The 20,900-nt window shown below is 33.9% G+C and overlaps 1 protein-coding gene across 1 annotated transcript in view; it reads left to right on the top strand.

The window, feature by feature from the left end:
• The first annotated feature begins 4,255 nt into the window (after positions 1–4,255).
• The window catches only part of LOC129219456 (uncharacterized), a 100,252-nt gene continuing 83,607 nt past the window's right edge, over positions 4,256–20,900 (top strand). The window contains exon 1 of the mRNA XM_054853852.1: positions 4,256–4,390. Within this exon, the coding sequence (XP_054709827.1) occupies positions 4,364–4,390 (27 nt within the window). The 5' untranslated portion in view covers positions 4,256–4,363. The remainder of the gene's footprint in view (positions 4,391–20,900) is intronic.

Here is a 20,900-nt window from a genome sequence, read left to right as displayed (position 1 = left end):
TCCTTTAAAAAAAAAAAAAACATCCTTACTGGTTGGTTTTGGTTTTCCTGTTAGTTGAAAGAACCACCATTTTATCGCAACTAAAAATTGATTTTGACATTTATTCTTGTTCTTGAAAGAAAAATAAAAGAGACCTCACCACTAGTCTTGCTTTTCAACGACTAATTGCTAATAATTTTTCCAAACTCACACCTTCCAAAAATCACACGAAAATAACCCTTAGTTCATCGTCCACAAGGCCACATGATTCGTCAATTGCTATGGCGTAACAGGGCGCGTTCTTCAGAAGTTCAAGCAAACTACTACTTATATTTTTGATCAGATAAAATTTCGTTTCTTATTTTGCTTCTTCAGGCAGTGGAATATTTTGAATTGCGGTAACAGCATCCGTTTTCTCATCAAAGAACAAAAAGTGACGCGGCCACTTCTAACCACATGTTTTAACCATCTCAGGATATGAAAATGATTTCTGGTACGTATTTACAAAAGGCGTCCAACGCACACGCAACGTTGCCCTAGATTTTTCTTGCTCATTCGTAGAGTAAACTAGTAAAGACGTGCTTTTTTTTTTGCACGAAGCTGGATATGATTGTTGTTGTTGTTGTCTTTGACGAGCTTCAGCACTCTGCGGAAAGTTTTTATGGAAGTACTGATGAGCTGTTTCTAGGGGTACCCACCTAGGAGGGGGGGGGGTTATGGCGCAGACTACGCCATTGAAATTTTTAGGGGGATGTTTTTGATATTTATTTTTTTTACTTGGGGGGGGGTCTTGCTTTTTTCGGGGGGTCTCCACGATATTGAGGGGGGTGCGCCTTTGCCCTTACGGGGCAGTCCTGCTGTTTCTTAGTGTGGCTTTAAATTGTCACTTTTAACATTAGCGACAGTACTGTTGCATTTGACGCAACTGAAACAGCTCCTAGCCTAGCAGGCAGCGTAAAACAATATTGTTCAGTCCACTCCGGCAAAAACATCTTGTTTTCACTATAAACGGCACGCTCTTTAGGGTCCATATCGATGCGAAAGAAACGTTGTAAACTTCGATAATAAATAACGATTCTCGAACTGAGCTGCAGTACCATGAAAATCATCCGTTCTACTTCGGGGACCAACCAAATTGCCTGAGAGAAACACATGATGAAAACAAAAGCCAAACTATACATATGTACCCAAAAGTAAAAAAGGCCATTTTATATTTTAGTATTTAGCTTTGAGTATTTTATAAGAAAGGTTGAGTTTTAACAAATAGTGCAGTTTTAAATAGAAGAAGAATTGGAAGAAACATATTTTTCTTGCTGATTCGGTGGTATTTCTGTTTATCACTATGTTATAATGAATCTTTAAGTATAAATATTTCAAATTTATGAATCACATACGAGCCCTGACGAGGTCCAAATTAAATGAACTAAATATTGTGAACTAATTATTTCTTTGAGTTAAAAAAATACTATAAAAAGTTATATTCCTGGCCTCCAATACCTTTGGTATTAAACTATTTAAAAAAATGAAGTACTACCTCACATTGAGATTAGAGTTCTTTACGGGTCATTCCAGCGTTACGTGTGTGATTTTTTGACACAATTTCGTTCAGGGGTGCCCATCCCCCCCAAGTGCAATGGCGCAAATACCCCCTAAAACTTTTCTCAGCACTTTCCCTTTTTTATTTTTTATATATTTTAGCTCTCTTTTTTAATTTTTTTTTCTTTTTAAAAATATTTTTATTTTTATTTATTTATCTATTTTTTTTTGCTTTTTAGTTCTTTTTTTTATTTTTTTAAAACTTTTTTAAATATTTTTTATTTGTTTATTTATTTAATTTTAATTATTATTATTATTATTATTATTATTATTTTATTGGAAAAGTTCTCTGCTACGCCAATGACATATACACAAACTAAATAAATAAATAAATGAAATGAAATATAAACAGAATAAAATATAATAAATAATCTAAATTAAAAATAAATCAAGAAACACATTTAAATAAATAAATTGAAAACAACCCCCCCTCGCCCAAAATGTTGATGGCTCAACTTGCGCCATAATCCCCCCCCCCTGTGGGAACCCCTGATTTCATTGCAAATAAAAATAAAAACCAATGAGATATTTTAAAAATATTTCATAGCAGTTTCTACTAGATTAACAGAAGATATGTAAGAGGTTTTAGGTGGCAATTTTATTTTCGTAGGACAATTCTAAAATTTCTTATAAAATTTTAAATACAGCGTTACGTGTGTGACTCCAGAAAATCTGAAAATTAGCTGTACCTCATACTATTTTGTAATTTCCTGTGGATTTTTGAATTATAAATTAACAGTATTTTTTGAGCATGTGTCTAAGTATACTGGGTAACTATTCCAAAAATATTTTTTTTCTAAAGCTCGTACAATAGCAACAGAAAATATTTTATTAGCGTTACGTGTGTAACCGCGTGCAACAGTCAAAGGAGATTTCCTAGTAAAAATCCAGTTAACGCCGGATCTGTGCCAAATTATTATGTCGCCGCCGCGAAAATTGACGGAGCCTACCAAGTCCGCAGACCACTGTCGGCTTCCGAGCCCAGCCATAGAGGGGTAGTACAACCTAAGATTTCATGCACAAAGGTGGGGTAAGGTGGATGAAAATTTCCTAACATCACCAAGGATCGTCTGGAACCTCCTTTTTAGAACTATGATTTCAAAAAAATCCTAGCCTCGGACCTCCCCTTCCCCCCATTCTCCCTTAACGTGATTGAAGATAATCGTCATTTGTGTTTTTTTTAGTTTCAGTTTCAAAAAATTGCTGGGGGAGGGCCTTCAAATCTGTCCTCTTCTTGCTATTACTAATAACGATCGTCTGAACGGCGTTTTTAAACCAGCAATTTTGAAAACTTTCCGGGTGAGAAACCATTGAACCCACTTTTTCTAAGTGAATATTACACCAACGATTAGATCCACATTGCTATAATTTCGATCTACTAATGACACCCTCCAAACCAAAAGCTGAATCCACTCACTCACTCTCTGTTTATGCGTAAACAATTTAGGGATCACCAAACTCCTACACCGCCTAAGTGACGGAGCTACATTCGTTCCTCTTTTCTCCTTCCCCTTTTTGAACCCTAATTAAACATATAAGTTTGTGTGCAGTTTGGAATTATTTACTCCAGAGCGAAGGGCCAGCTTGATGGAATAGCTCGGATCGTTTTGATGGTTCAGTCCGGCCCTGGGGCCCAAACTGTATTGATCCGGATCCGAACCCAGTGGCGTACCCAGGGGGTGGGCTGATAGGGCTACAGCCCCCCCCCCCCCGAAATTTTCAAAATTAATTATAAAAATTATAATAAAGAACAAATTTTTTTTATGATGTATTTTTGAAATCTTACATTCGTATTGATATCAGAAAAGCGATACATGAACTTTTCTTAGCTACAGTTCATAAGTATCCCCCCCCCCCCAGCTCAAAGACTTTCGAGCTCAACCCCCCCCCCCCCCCCGAACTGATTTGTCTGCGTACGCCGCTGTCCGAACCTGAAATAAGAAATGTAAACTTTTAAGAAAAATGTTTCTCTCTAATGATTTCGTGAATTTCCTAGTAAAAACACTTCCAAGAGAATATTTCCTTAAGCCAGGGGAAGCAGCGATTTTTCAGAAACATTTGCTTGAGAATATTTTCTCTGAATAAAACCGAACAAAAAATAAATATAAATTAGAATATGAATTGCTCGTGAGAGCGAATAATTATTTTTAATAGCCATATCAACAAAAACCACATCACACACACATACAATTTCCGGCGCCAATTGCAATTTAATTCTACAATTTTCTGATGATACTAAAGGAAAAACATTTTCTGTTTAATCAAACACTTTTCTGACACCGAAATTTGACCACCGCCATTTTAATTAATCCCAAGCTTCCACACCACAAATTACAAACTTTAATCACCCATTACGTGTAATGCTGTAGGTTTAACAAATCCACCTTATCTCCTCCCAACGTACTGTACTGGTCAGAACAACTTTCCCCACAACCGCGCTTAGCCCTTGAAAAAAAAAAGAAACATTTGTTTTAATTCTTCCGAAACCGCGTCGCGAAACCGTGCGAGTAAAGAGAGAGTAGTATTTTTTCTATGAAACTGCACAGCCGGAGGCTCGACGTGGAAGAAGGAATTCCGCTGATTCCCCCTCTTCCCGATTGGCAGCGAAAATCCACCACTTGTTGGCAACCCTGTGAGTTTTTCCACATGTGAATCACTTCACTTGCTTGCTGTCAGTGTCGAAGAAAGTCATAACGTGGGAAGTTGTGTGTTGTGTTCCTTGAAGTGAAGTTTTATTGGTGATTTTTCGGTTCTATGTTTTGTTTCGATGTACATGTGACGTGCTTGTATGGAAATTGGATTTTTTGAATTTGACGTAAGTACATTTTGTTTTGTCGTTTTCTTTGTTTTTTTTTCGTAAACTTATCCTAATTGGTTACCTCAAAATTTCTTCAATTTTTGGTAATTTAAATTTGTTTGATCAGGCTAACACCGGGATTGAGCCCTCCTTGTATCTTTTGGTGTTCCTAAGCTTTGCTGATTTGGGAAGTAAGAGGGGCAATGCTGTATAAATTTATTAAGTACTAACATTTCTCACACTTCTACAAGAAATTTTATTCACTCCAAATACCGGCACCCCGAGCTTAAACTTTTTTGGGAGGGCGGAAATTTTCAATTTGTCGAAATTTTGCAGAATGGTAAAATACGGATATGCACACACAAGTACATTTGATGAAAAGGAACATTCAGGCAAATAAAAATTACAGTATTGTCTCCAAATTTGCCAAAAACTGTCAGACAAAATTTTTCGAATGAGGTACTTTTTGGGAGATCACAGTGGCCTTCCATCGGAGCGGTTCGAAAATTTTCGAAAAAAGTACACTACTATCTTTAAATTCACTGAATCAACAAACAGAATTTTCTGAATAAGAAATTTTTGGGCAGGCCACAGTGACCTACTGTGATCGCCCATTGGGGAGGGTGGTGGGAACCCCTGAAGCATGCTCATTTTATTTTGAGGAGGGCAGGAGATAAAAAGCGCCTCGGACTAAAATCCTTGTTATCTTTGAGAATGAATACTCAATCATGATAAGGATCCATGTAGAAAAATTCAAAAAACGAATGTTGTCGAAAAGTAAATAATTTTGCAATGTAGTGAAATGCAGTGTAGTCCTTTGAATTGCTTAATTCTCTAATTTCAATTTAATGTAAGCAATAGGTGTTCAATAAAATTTTCTGTACCTCACTTATATTTTCCGAATTAAAAGGTAAGCTGATTGAGTCCTCTTTCACTGTGCCTGGATAAACTGTGGTATGTTATTAAAAATTATTCTCATAATTTTGTTACATAGTAAAAATTCCATTGTGATTACTATGCAAATAATGCACCACGTGCACGTGCATTCAAGCGGTATTGAAACCAGGTGATGATTATTGTTATCATTTTTTTTTTCTAATGTATCTATTCGATCGTCAGTGGAGAATGTTTAGGTGAAATGAGAACTTTCATGAAGAAAAAATATCAACAGATACAGGTGCTTACTCTAAAGTACTCGAGTGTGAAAAATATAATGACGATTAATGAACATTTTCCACACTGAAGTTCAGTTCCATACTAAAATTATCCGATTCGGGCCCTGCTGGGCCGAAATTCGAAAAAGTTTTGCCCTGGCTGTTATGCAAATACTGCACGTGTATTCACAGAGTATTGAAAATATCGATTGATGATTTCGTTATTTTGTAAGAAATGTATCTTTTCAACTATCATTGAAAACGTTTAAGCGCAACGGAACACCGTTATGGAACAAAACTATAAACATATGCTTATTTAAAAGTACCAAAGCATTAATAAATACAATTACGGTTAGTTTTAAATATCATATCTATTCACCATTTTTCACGTTATTTTCACATTAGTGCATCCGATTAGTACTAAGGTTAGTCTGTCTTAGTTATTTTGTTGCTCAATAAATGAGTCATTTATGTGTTATTTCGGAGTTTTATTGGCGTCTTTCTGTTCATTAATCAGAATATATGATGAGGCAAGACTAGACATTGCCAAAGTTTTGGTTAAGAAGTTGTTTCTAGATTCAAACATATTTATAAACAAGTGTCCTTTCAACGATGTAAATATAGTCCCGATTATCAGAGTCTCCGCTCTTTTCAGCCAGTTTCGGCTTATTTTTTTTTTTATCAAATATTTGAAATTTTTTTTAAGTTTATTATTTTATTTTTAAATCTACTGCAGAAAAAAAATTCTGAATTTTATTTAGCAAACACTCATGAATACGAAATCCAACCTCATTACTCCCTTATCTTTTTCATTGCATATAACCGCACCTCTCTATTCCTCCTCCTCTTTTGCTCCAAAGCAAAATAAAACGAAAATTGATTCAAGACCTTTTTTTAAGTAAAAAACTCTTTAATTCTCACCAAATATGCTCTTTAAGTGTTTTTAAGTTAGCTTTTAAATTATTATATGAATTTATGTGGTGTACGTGTAAAGATTTTGTTTTTGTTAAATATATTATATTTATATCTACTCTTTTTCTTTTATTTTTTATACTCTTTGCTTTAGCCGAGTTTTTCATTTATCCGAGTAATCGAGACGCTACTGTACATGCACATTAAAAAAAAAACAGATGTTCAGTTTTAAAGATGTACGTATATTATAGGTGTGTTTGTGTATTTTAAATATGAAATATTGTTCCCAACAAGGAAGATAATATCAGAGTCTATGACAAGGACGATTCAGCTTCTTTTCCCACCCGCTGGAAAAGGATTCTTTCATGTTACTGCACAATTCTGCCTCTGTTTATTATGCAAGTGAAATTCAATCACTGAAATTTTTTTGTTACAGTTCGTGAAAAATATTTCCGAAGGCAAATAGTAGAACGTTCAATATCTGAAATGTCCAAAATCCTAACGCACTCCCACGAAGTTTTGATAAATTTTCCTTTTTTTTTTCAGTAAATAATATGGGTTAATATTAATTATTTTTCAGTAAAATTTAACTAGTTACATATTGTGGCGTTTACGGACGATATGTTTATTTTGTTCATGCATATTGTATAACCACTATTTATTTGATTAAATGGCCTACTACAGGGGTGCCCACCCCCTAACAACAAGGGCGCACCCCCTAAATGTCGCGAAGATCCCCCCCAAAAGCAAGAGTCCCCCAAAATGAGAAAAATCAAAAATACCCCTCACCCCCCCCCCTAAATTTCAATGGCGCAGTCTGCACTATGACCCCCTCCCTCCCCTAGGTGGCACCCCTGCGTAGTACGTTCCGAAACGATATTTTCTTGGTCATTTTCGAAAATCCGAACGACATATGACCGCAATTATTTCGGATTTTTGACTCTCTACTGCAATAACGAATTAACGAATAAATACCTTTGTGCTGAAAATTCAAAAAATCAGTAATCCAACGTCAGAAAGCACAAATATTGCAAGATATTGCAGACACATGTTTCGGTGTTACAAGGAACACCTTTTTCAATGGAAAGAAATGTGAGCTTCTGGATGAAAAGTCATCCGAGAAAAGCAACACGGTGGAACAGGAGATAGTATAAATATCAAAAACTAGAAATTAAACAAAACAAAAAAGATAAAATGACACCATGGAGGCAAAATTTATTATATAATTCCATCAGGAAAAAACCGTTAAGTAATAAATTTTCCAAGAAAACCCATAAACAATGCAATAAGTCCAAAAATGAAACCACTCTGAATAAATTAGCAATAAATTTACCAGCGGGAAAAACTATGTATGAAAGCAATGTATCAAATGGAGAAATGCATTTAAGAACAAAGTGAAGGATAAACATATTGGAATTAGTTAATTACCAAACGAAATAAGTAAGCAAAAAATGAAAAAAATAAAAGTAAGAAATGTACGACGTTTACATAAAAAATAATATAAAAATTAAACCAATTTTAACAAAGGAGTCCACACAGAAGAAAAATAGGGAATTGCAGTAAGATCATCGACTAAATTAGAACGGTTCCTCAGGATGTGGAAAGATTCCCAAAAATCAAGATCCAACGAATTGGGGCATTTTTGGATAATTTGATAAGAGTTAAAATCAAAAGAATGATTTGATTCCCAACAGTGTTGGGCAATACTGGATTTATTCAGCTGTTGTTTCCTCACATAGTTTTGATGTTCTTTTAACCGAAATTTCAAAGAACGGCGGGTCTGTCCGATGTATCCGAGTCCGCAATTGCAAACAATTTTATAGATCCCACAACAATTAAGAGGATGAATAGGATCTTTAAGAGAAGAGAAAGAAAGTTTATTAATAGGAGAAAATACCACTTGGAATTGGAATCGCTTCAGAATCTTAGCAACCTGAAAACTAATATCAGGGAAGAAAGGCAGAACAACTAAATTCTTAGTGTTAAAAGTTCTATTAAGAGCAATATTTTGAGATTTTTTGCAAAGTTTTTTATAAATGGAATCAACTAAGGTGAGCGGATAGTCTCGATCAACAGCCACAGCTCTTAAATAGTTGAGTTCCGCACAGGCCCGCGCCAAGCCTGATCGGCGCCGTCGTGCAAATGTATTTTGAGCGCCTTTAAGCAGTGGCGTTTGGCGAAAATATAGTCAACACCTGGAATCAGGTTATGTAGACAAATATGACGTAGAAAAATTACGTTTGGCATTTAATTAAAAAAAAATGTAAAAATGTGTATTTAATTTTGGATTACAGTGTACGATTTCACTTCATATCTTGAAGTTATTTGGAGTTCAGTAGGTCCTCTGATATGCTAATGCGCTTTGGAAAAAGAAAATATTTTAAATATCAAAGTTATAATGGGTCGCTCCAAAAAATCTCTCTAATATGTATTTGATGAAAAATTAATCAAACTTTTATGCCAGTTAAAATATGACAACAGGGTACTGTTTCTAAATTGAAGTACAAAGGATATCTCAGCTTAAAAATCTGAAACTGAAATTAATTCCGGTAAAACCAATAATTTTTTAATACGGAATTCATTGAATATGATATCTAAAACAAATACATTGCCCAAAGCTTTTTTTTTTTGACACACAAATAGTGTTACAGAAAATGAGGGGGAAAGGGAGGGGAATCGAGTAATTATGTCAAGTCGTTACTTTTTGGAACTAAAAAGTTAGCCAAAATTGTTGTCTACAATATAGAAATATTACGCACAAGTAAAAAATATGCAAAAGGGCTTACAATATTTTTATGCGTGATAACATGACATAGTCGATATTCCACGAATAATGGGGTAAATTTCTTTATTTCTTCCTTTTTTTGAAAACTTTCACATGAAAAATGTGCAGATTTTTTTCTAAGTGGGGCACCGAATTTTGCAAGGGCCCGGGTATCACTTTGGCTTTATCGGACAAATGGATATAATGATAAATTCATTCTTTTTTTTATTATTAAAGAGATTCCCCCAATTTGGAGCATTTTTGATTGTTAGAGCCCGGCGCCTTTTTGAGTCTGGCGCCGTCGTGCGCCGCACAACCTCACACATAGGGACGGCGCGGCCCTGGTTCCGCATTAAGAAGCTCAGGTGAAGAACAAATATTCATTGCACGATAAACAAATGTGTTGAAAGCTGAATATTTTTGATTAGGAGGGTGAGACGATAATCTATGTGGGGGTAATGAAACAGCAAAAGGTTTGCGATAAACTGTAGTTTCAAAACCGGACTCAGTTCGAGAAACGAGAACATCCAGAAATGGAAGGCAATTATTCTGTTCTTTTTCACAAGAGAATTGAATATGAGGATCAATGGAATTTAAAATAGATAAAGCATCATCAATGCTTAGTTGATCGTGATTCATAAGAACAAAACAGTCATCAACATAGCGAACATAGAATTGAAACTGTAGTTTCTGAAACAACTTGAGCTCAAAGTAATGCATGTAAATATCACATAGGATGGGGCTAAGTGGGTTTCCCATTGTCAAACCATCCGACATTGTATAAAATTTAGCATTAAAAACAAAGGAACATTGCTTTAGACAAGTACGAGTAAGGAAAACTAAATCCTCAATTTCCTTAGAAGTAAAATGAAATTCAGACAGTCTACTCTGAAGGCATAACAATGAACCCTCGACTAGAACGTTCGTGAATAATGAGTTCACATCAAAAGAAGCCATAAAAGAATTATTTGGAACGCAATTCTGAATTTTTTTGACAAAATCGATAGAGTTTTTCACAGTGAATACATTATGACTCATAAGAGGAGAAAACACAGAGACTAAATATTTTGCAAGTTTACAAGAAGCCGTACCAATATTGGAAACAATCGGCCTGAAAGGAATGCCAGCTTTATGTACCTTAGGTAAAGCATAAAATCTAGCGCAATTAGCAATAGAAGGAATAACAGAGCGTTTAACATTTAATGGAATAGACTGAACAGACTTGACAGCAGAAGAAATAGCCTTTAACTCATTTTTACTCGGATCTTTAGAAATCTCTAAGTATGGACCAGAAGAAATCAAATCATTAGTTTTGTCAACATAAGATGATTTGTCAAGAACAACAATTTGACCACCCTTGTCAGCTTTGGTAACAACAATATCTGAATTAGAAATTAAATTCTTTACAGTACGACTAACAGTATTAGTAAAGACTGGATTGGAAATTCTAGAATTAAAGTCCACATTAGAAGCAATAAGATGCCTAACGCAATCTTTTTGATTGGATGATAAGGCACTAAATTTAAAAGCTTTCTCAATAGGAGCAATAAGCTTAGAAAAAGAAGGTTTGCTGGCCAGAGCAAAGTTATCATTGCATTTCAGAGCATTAATTTGAGAACTGTTTAAAGGAACACTTGAAATATTAACGACAACATTTTTATTTATCACTGGTAAATTTTTATTTACCACTCTACTGCAATGTTTAATCACCACTCACCACAACTGATGAGGTCTGACTTTTTGTCGGAAAGTTTTAAAATACGCTGTCACGGTTTTCCCCCACTTGAGATTTGCACTACTTTTCTAGCGTTTACAATTAGATAATGAAACTATCGTTTTTCTTTGAAAAAAAGCTGGAAAGCTTTGCAGATGTTTCCAAAACCGAATGAATGCTTTAGAACTCTTACGTTCAGTAAGGAATTTACCATTTTGTTTACATATTCCTTGAGAAAATTTTACATGCTCTACTTTTACGGTGCATAGCATGTAGTTATTCTATCCGATTGGGAGTGGGTAATTTCGCCTGTAAATTAAAAAGTTTCTTTCTTTATGATTACCGTTACGGTTTTTTTCCTCTTCTGTTTCACTTCCTTTAGTGAACATGAACCCGAACCTTTCCGAATCCGAATTATTCTCTTTCTGCTGATTTTCTATCAAGGGGTAAGTTTCGTAAAAACGAATTCATCGCATAAATGAAAACAATTCGAGCCTATATACTATTGAAATTCTAAAACTCAGTAGAATTGAAAAAAAAAAAAAAGAATCCTATACAAAATTTGAGTAAATAATTAAGAGTACCAACAAAAAAGTAGTGAAGAAAAAAATGGAATAACTCTGCAAAGGAAAAATTTATTTGTTTTGAGTCCAAAACTGTTTTTCGAACTTTTTCAGTTTAATAATTACTGTTTCAAGCTTTAATTTTTTTTTTTTCAAATTCAAGTTTCACTTGCTGCTTGCTAATTATCTACAAGGAAAACAAGATTGTTTTATTCCCTTATTATTTTTTATTAGCAGCATTTAATAAAAAGAAATTGCTTTAAAAACGGTAAATTATTCACCATAATGATTTTCCCAGTTGCAGTAGGATATATCTCGTATTCTTGGACTCGTATTCAATCTTCACGGTACAGTGTATGTATCTCTACCTCAGAGCCAGAAGGACGTAAGTCATATTATGGTAATTTTACAGGAGAGAGAAAAAACTTCTTCTGGCATGCAAAGGATAGGATGCTCGCTCTTTTAACCCTGATAAAAAAAAAAAAAAAAATAGAAAAGGATTTTTTAAAATAAGAATTACGTTCGCATGTCTCGATTCGGAATAGGCTTCTACATACTATGCACTAATAAACGGAAAATCGCAAGTCATACTTTTTGGACTTCCGTCAGTTTGGTTCTGAGGTACGGGTATTATATGTAATAATTTCTATGCAAACTTCTGTCATGCACCACTATGCTAGCCCCAAGCCTGGAAGAAAGGTAAAACAACCTAAGTAACATTAACCCTTTTTTTACAGCCTTTTATTATACCTCATTTTTAAACATTTTAACTGTCACCAGTGCTGTGCCTGGTATAGTCTCAGGTACAGTCCTTGCGTTCCAAAACGTCACGGAAATTTTGTTTTTGAGTGCATCGCATTGTTATACTGGAATATGTATCGGGAGAAGTTTCTTTCGGCTTCGTCTCTTTGTCAAACCCAAATCTATCTTGGGAAAAGTTAATTTGCGCTCAATTCAAAACATGACTACTTTACTGATCTATCCTCGGAAAAGTTAATTTGCACTCAATTCAAAACATGACAGAACTTTACTGAAGGTTTCAAAAAATAGCATAGCATTTTTCTTTTTATTTATTCTTCTAGAAAATAGTTTTATCATTATTTTTTTTGACTTTTAGAAAAGAATACTCCACTAGTAGCGAAGTTTACCACAGCCCCGCTAAGTTGCAGCTGCCTTAAGCGAAAATAAGTGCTACAAAACCTTGAATTTTTATGTAATTTAATTTGAAATATTAAATTTTAACTACTAAGTATGTTTTATTTTGTACTAAACCTTTGATTTTTACAAAAAAAAAAAAAAAGTATGTACCCAATCAGCTAAATAACTTGACAGTTATACGTTTAAGTTGTTCAATCATTTTGATTTTTCGTTCGCCGGATCTGTCTCAGTCCCGAATGGTTCGGATAATCGACGTCGGACTACATTAGAAACACGACAGAATGAATCTGAGGGGGAGTACAGATTAGGAAATATCCACTTGAAAATCTAAAGCCAACTACAGTAGAACCGCTTTAATCCGAACAAATTGCGACCGTGGGGAATTTGGACTATCAAATCGTTCAGATTACGGAACACATTATGCTATTAGAGCTCAATGATACTAGAATAGTGCCTAGAAAGAGGAGTGTGTTGCCCGCGATTCTTAAAGACAGCTATGGAAATCCGTTAGAGGGCAGTGCGGTTAGGAAGAACGCTATTTTTGTCAGAGTTTACATTAGTTGATGCGGGATTTGGTTACAATTCGGTTGTTTTGCCGCAGAACATTGATGCAAGAGCTTTAAAAGATTTTAAATGGGCACATCAAAGTCGAACAGTAAGGTAAAAGAAGCTACATCTTGTTTAATGCCAGGGTGCAAAAGTAGTTATGGATCCCAGGCGAAGAAAACGTTTCGCTTTTCAAAGTTCCCGAAGATAGGAAAAAAGTTAAGAAATGGAATTCTCTGGTTCCCTCTAAAAATTTCAATGGTGTGGTCAGCGCTATGACACCCCCCCCCCCCTTCGGCACCCCTGCGCAGATATTAGACAAAATTGCTGGAATCGCTAGCTTATCGAGCTGACCGACAGCTTTTTTTCTTGCAGATCTTAAAATGCAGATTTAGCTATGGGTGTGTGCTCCCAAGAGCACCAGAGCTCTTCCCTCTCCCCTAATTTTACGAAGCCCTACCGTACCCCCAAAAAATCCCCAATGAGACTAAAGCAGTTTTAAACACCTCCAAAAATTTTGATGGATTAATCTGCACGCTGACGTATCTAAAATGGATTAAAAGTGTTACAGAAAAGAGAGAAATGCTTTGCAATGTAAAATATTGTTTGATGAATAAATAGTAAACATAGAATATAAGTGTTACAGTAGAAAATTAGTTTTAAAAAATAATTTTACTTCCAGTGCATATATCTCATCTCTGCGGCATTCGAATTGGTGGACGTTCAGATTAAAGAGGGTCTACTGAAAAAATAAAATAAAAGGGGTTATGGGTTTCGACAAATCGATGGCTTTGTAAAAACATCTGAAAAGGAGTCATGACTGCGTAAATTTTAAATTCTAGAAAATGATTTATATTTAAAAAAATACCTTTTTTACTATACATTAACTAATGTAAAAAGTTACTTGTAACTTGTTATGACTTACATCGCTGTCATTCTCACCTGAGCAGCAATGTCTGTTAGTGGACAATTTCCGTGAGCTCTTATTGGCTATATTATTATTATTATTATTATTCGCAATTGGTACACTTAATAGAGGAACTAAAGTACAAACCCACAAATGCATGCTTGACTTGAGTTGTAAGAAGTTGAACATAACAACGGTATCATTATAATATACGTCCAAATTATGATGTGTTTAATTGAAAATAAACTTGAAATTTGTGTTCTTAGATTTCTGTCAAAAGGGGATTAAGATTAAGAACTTAGATTTCTGTTCAAGAGCAAAGATAGTATAAGCTCTCAGCGTTTTAATCCTCTCGATCACATTTTGGTTCATACTATAACTTTTGGGCAATTCCTTTTTATGTAATCAAATGTTGCACAAAACACCTAATAAAAACTCTAAGTATGTTAGAACTTTGTTTCATTGCACGAAGAAAATGCGTTCCATTAATGTACAATGAATGCCATTTGAAACAATATTTAAACATTATTTTTGGCTTAGGAACGGACGTATTTTATGAAATACGTCCGTTACTGAACCAAAAAAAAAAAAAAAAAAAAAAAATCGTTTCTGAAAAATTTAATAAGAGTAGAGTACATGCATGCAATGAAGGAAGCTGACATATTTGGAGTTTTTATTAGTTCTTTTGTGCAACAATTGATACAATGATGAGATGCGGCCAGAAAATGATTATACAAATGGCATTAAATCCTTTACGCCAAGGTACGTTAATGGTAAAATTTAGTTGACCGAAAAGCAACTAAATATAAAGGATCCCCCCCCTCTCAAAATGTTAAATATTAAATTATTTTCCTTAATTTTACTTATTTATGGCTGTTAGATTAACGCCTCAACACGAACTAAGTCATTAATTTTTGGCATTTCGTATTAACCGAGTTCAACTGTATCTTTGAAAATAATAACATTTCATAGAACGTTCAGCAAAAAACTTGTTTATGTAAGCAGTGATGCAAATAAAGACAGAGAATGACTGAATTTAAAGTAATAAAGAGAGAGAGAGAGAAAGTCGAAAATACGGAGAGATAAAATAACTCGCTACAGTTGATTCTAATTTGTCGCCAAATTCATTGCAACATTTTGAAAGAAAATGACGGTTGTCGCTCTTTTATTTTATTTTATTTTCTGCAATGCACGAGGAATTAGTTAGGTTATTATTTTTATTGTTTAATTTCCTTGCTAAGCATAGATTTCTAAGTCGAGAGACTTGCTCGCGCTGAAATATCGAGACTCGGACTGGAAATATAATAAAATTAATAAGAATAAATCTCGTAGACTGAAGTTTAACCAGTAATACTTTAAGAAAGTACACTTACTTTCGGGTGCGGCATTTTTACGTATATAAAGTGAAATTCCTTTACAACGAAAACCAATACAACGAAATATCCGTTTCAACGAAATAAACTTTCAGTCCCGATTTAATTTTACATTGCTTGAGCTCCATTACAACGAAATTCCCGTTGCAACGAACAAAATTTGCAGTCTTCCACTTATTCCCTAAAATTTAAACTTTAGCTTTTAACTACTATATTGTCGCATCAAAGCAACAGTAAGATATATAATCCCAGGAATAACACTAAGATATCCAACTGTTGCTGTGAGGTGGCGATATATTTGAACATAAGGAAACATTACGTATCATAAATAATATGAAGCACTTTCTAAGAAAATTATTGAACTTGTCAAATTAATGATTTGGAAGTGTTGTAGATGTGACCACACGATCACACCCGCAACACGTACAAATTTTAATACAAGGTTGTTCTTTCTTTTTTAAATACACAAAAAACCTGGTTCCTTATTCCTCACTTGGTTCCTGATTATTACACGGTGCTTAATGTTCGAATTTATTAAAATTAAATGTTAAAGTTTAAATTCCGGAAACAAAGTGCAAAATTTTGCTTAAGAAAGTTTTATTTGTGCAAAGGGATTCAGCAAAGATAAGTAATTTATTGCAAAATATACTTTAGCTATCACAAATATTTTTGTAAGGAATCTTTTTCAACTTATGCAAATATTCAAGAATAAGTTTCTTCTCATAAGTCGGCGTTTATTTTAAAAGTACATCCTTAATATTTTATTGCTATTGAATACCTCGGTGCGCGAAAATTGGTGCCTCGTCGCGGGAGAGCTCCAATCCGTTACAATTACTTATATGTACATATATAACATACAGAGCTGGATATAAGAATTTAAATCTAGGGTCCATGTCTGTGCCTAGAATAAGTTTCTAGGCATCAAAAGGAATAATATAGGTGCCTTTTTTGATGAATCAAGTATATGTATTCAATTTTTTTATTATTATTATTAAACATACTGCCAGTGTACACTGCTGTATGATACACACTGCCGATAGCATATTTGTAAAATATGCCAAAGAAAATGATTCTTTTAAAGACAAAATTGATTGAGTTCGAAAATTATTTTCACAAATTTATCCTTCTTGTCAGTCATAAGTCTTAATCACAATGTGATCCAAAACGTCGGACGTCGAATTCGCTTCTAGGGCTGGAAATTTAGGAGTCGAATCAAAAATTTTGGTCGCAGAAGCTTATTTCTAACATTGGTAATATACTACTTTGTTAAAAACGTCGTTGGTTTCATGAAGACAAATTCGAATATATTGAAAAAAAACTTTCAAATTAATTAAAAAATATTTTCCCCTCTTTGATTCCTTAAAGTTTTTAAAAAAGGAACTGGCCTCTTCTTACATCGAGTTCTTTTTTTAACTGCATATGTTGAGTTTGCTCAAATGTAAAATTTATTTGATTTCTTGGCGTAAGAAACTTGAAACAATTATAGCGGGCTGACATAAGCAAACAAACAAAAAAAAAAAAAAAAAAAAAAGTCAAATTATTGCTGTAACGGAGTGTAATTATTGCAGTAACGCACATATCCTTAGTTGAATTCGTAGCCAACATGCTTTTTTTCTTCCCGTTTTCAGCACTTGGTGATTCGATTGGGTAAAAATTACAGTTACATTTTAATCGAAAACTTTTTAACGTAAAATTAAATGCAATGTTGATTGAAAAGATTGGAAGTTTTATTGCTCGAAAAATAAATGAAAAAATATTTGGTTACAAAGCAGGTCAAACTTAGTAAGTTTCTCTTATGCGACGTCTTAAAAACAATCCTATTTAAAGTAAGTCGAAAGCAAACGATCAATCTAAAAGAGGATGAAAATGACGTAAGTTTTGTATCAGTTATATGTTGAAATACATTGTTTATTATAATCATTATTTAAAATAAAAAAAAATGGCAGGATTGTATTAGTACTTGCAATGCCTCGCACATTTTCGTTTTATCAAGTGTGACGGGTTACCAGTTGACATCCATCAATTTTGAAAAAAAGGAAGAAAACTCTGATTAAAACAAAAATGAAAGGTTTGATTCACCGAAATAAAGTAGTAGATGTGGAAGAAAATGCCTTCCTGTAATATGAAAAAAAATTGGGACGACAATATTAATTCACGCAGAAAAAGCAGGCGTTTCAAGTAGCGTAAATAATATACAAATGCGAAACTAACTGCACTTTAACCACAAATATTCTAAGATTTTATAAACAGCGGTTAGTTGATTTAATATGTTTGTATGCTTTTAAAGGATTTTTTATCCATGCTCCATTGCTTCTGCTGTTTAGATTTTTTATAGTTCGTACTTTATTTTTCAACGCATTTTCTGTAAAATATTTATTCATCCCCAGACCTGTCATCCATTAAAAAGAATGTTTTGATTTTCCCTCAATAGAATTTGTAGCTAGTAAAAGAACTAGGAATTGTGTCATTGTAGATGATTCAGAAAACACATTTTAACGTCTGAAATCTCGGAGTGACATTTTATTTATTTACGGCATGGTTCAGTGCTTGAGAATCTCGAATTTAAAGCTCCTGTGTTTTCTTTTTTTATTCTTGTCATTATTTCATCGCCTCGGAGAAACAGTAGGATATCTTACTGGATTCTGAGGCCTAGATATCTTACTGTTGCTCTAAAGCGAGAATTTTTCAATGTTTCTTTAAGATATTTATTGCACTTTGACCTCTTGTCCTGTGAAATCAAAGAAAAAATAAACTAAAAACCATAATATTTGTTGTGTGAATAAACGTTTTCTTCAAAATACCAATTAAAATGGATGTTGGGTGTATACTTATGGATAGTTTTTTTTAGAATGAGTCTGTGAATTCTTAAGATATACTTTTAAAGTTAAATGTTCTGATTACTATATAATTTTCTTTCTTTTCTTTTTTTTTTTCCTTCTCACGAATGTTTCTAGAGTATAATTTGAAGGGGAAGGGTATTATCTGCAGAAAAGAGATATTTGAAGAAACGCTTTTTGGATTCCATATTACCTGGAGTCAAACGTTAAAATTTTTTTCATACTTTATTATCAGCAGAAATCAAATAAGCGAGCTTGTACAATAAAACGATAAAGTATTAGGATGACCGGAAAAGTAATGTAGTTTTTTTTTCTTCAATTAAATAAATTTGTAAAAGTTTTTATTTTTGGTCAATGTTTGTAACTATCCTCGTTGTCAACAGCTTTTTGCCATTTAGAATGCGAATTTTTAATTCCGGTTACATAAAAATCAATTGATTTTTAGAGCAAAATATCTGGAAATGGCATCTTAGATACAAGCCAAATTTTCCAAGTTTTCGTTTCATAGAAAGTGTTATAGTAATTAGAAGAAAAGGAAATCAGATGCTGCAATTTGTGACGAGAATATTTCCACTATTATCAGCAGAAAAGGAGTGATCCTGAAACATGATAATGAATGACCACATTGCTCAAAGCCGAAACCTCAAAAAATTAACGAGCTATGGTGGGTTGTTTCACCCACCACTGTACTCACCTGACATTGTACTTTGTAAATCCCTTTTGTTCCTATCTGTATGTGTCAATAAAAAAACTTGGCATTTTGGATTTATCCGACAAATTTTCATCTCCAGACATTTTCCCCCAAAACCGATTTATCTCTGCTTATCCGGGATTAAAAATTTAAAAGGCTATTGATAAGAGGGTAATTGCATTATTGATTCAAAATAAAAGCTTTTAAAAAATTTATTTGTTCGGGGGAAAACGGCATTTCTTTTTGGTTTCCCCTATACAATAGATTACAAAAATGCAAAAAAATTAAAAATGAAAAAAATTTGCATATGCACCCCTATAACTACCCACGGCATTATTAAGTATTAGACATATTCAGGGCCGGACAAATCCCGGGAGTCAGTTCGCCCGGGCTACTAAAAAATTACTTCGGTGACTAGTTTTTTTTTTTCAGAATGATAATAATAAATAAATAAAATAAATAAACTGAGATATAATTTGGCTAATTTTTTATCCGGGTGCCTAAAATCTTAGTTTTTATCGGACTCTGGACACATTATTCAGTGTTTTATTTCTGACGATGATTGACAATTTAGAAGCGTTAGCGCTCCGTAACTGATGAGTTTAGATGTCTTGCACCCCAGAAGAATTGCATTCAAACGTTTTGTAATGTTAATATAGAAGTCTTGAGGGCCGTAACCAGACTTTTGTGTCGGGGAGGGTTTTACAACAGACATTTCTCGTGAAATCTGTATGATTAATAAAACTTTATTTAATTTGTATATTCTATTGATTTTTGTTGCAATAGGTTTTTAAATGAGTGGGTGCTGCATTAAAGGTATTAATATGAGCAAATGTAAGAGATGACGTGAAAATTAAAGGAAGGACAAGGTCTGGTGCGTACACTACATACATTCCCTCTTGGTAAATATTTGATGCCTTCTAAACAACTCAAAAGAATAGATGCGTGTACTCGTATAATCGCATTTGAAGTAACGCTTCTTAAATTCATGTTTTTTGACACGTAAAGATGTTAAATATGGAAATAGGCACTTTCAATTTTAAAGAACTTTGAAGTTTTCGTTAGCGTCTAGTGATGAAAATTTGAAGGAAAACGCCGTATTATTTTATAAGAAATTATTTTCGCAATAACTATAATAAAAATACTACAACTCTTTAATGATAATAATTTCACTTTTCGTATGACATAACGCAGAGGGATTCCGCTCCACGTTCCTGCAAATGTTAATATCTCCGATTCTCTAAAACTCCGCAAAACATCTACGGGAATATGGCGCAGGATTCACCTGTGTCACGACTTGGATGGAGTTCTGACGATTTTTATAAGTCTTAAATTTTCAAAGTAATTATATAGCAAACATTCAGCCACAACTAACATACGCCCTTGATCGAATTAAGGGAATCAAGCCATTTTTTTTACAAAATCACCTTTATTTACATTATTTAATTATAAAATCAAAATAACCACTTAGTATGCCCCCCCCCCCCCCTTTTTTTGTCTAGCATCATTTTTACTCTACTGGGCATAGAGTCAACTAGAGTTTTGCACTTTTCTTTGAATTCTTGATCTCTAAAACATGTTTTTAGCAAAGCACGAATCGTTCTCATTTGTTGTGCAATAAGATTCTCACTCAATGTCACAATGGCCTGCCTCTTCCGTGGGGAAATATCTATGGCTAATAAAAAGATAAAAAGTGACCGTATTGAGAAAAACAGCAAAAATATGTATAAATTTATAACTTTTAAACAAAATACATTATTTTTGACAAAAAAACGTGAGGTTATATCTCCTAATCAACTGGTAGGCTAAACAGTAGGACTCGACCGATGCATCGGCCTGGCCGATGCATCGGCGCCGATGGTTCAACAATTTAGCCATCGGCATCGGCATCGGCGGCCGATGCTAAATT

The sequence above is a fragment of the Uloborus diversus genome, chromosome 3 (assembly GCF_026930045.1).
Source record: "Uloborus diversus isolate 005 chromosome 3, Udiv.v.3.1, whole genome shotgun sequence".
In the NCBI taxonomy this organism is placed as follows: domain Eukaryota; kingdom Metazoa; phylum Arthropoda; class Arachnida; order Araneae; family Uloboridae; genus Uloborus; species Uloborus diversus.
Note: the sequence above shows the minus strand (reverse complement) of the source record. Positions and strands in the feature narration are given on the sequence as shown.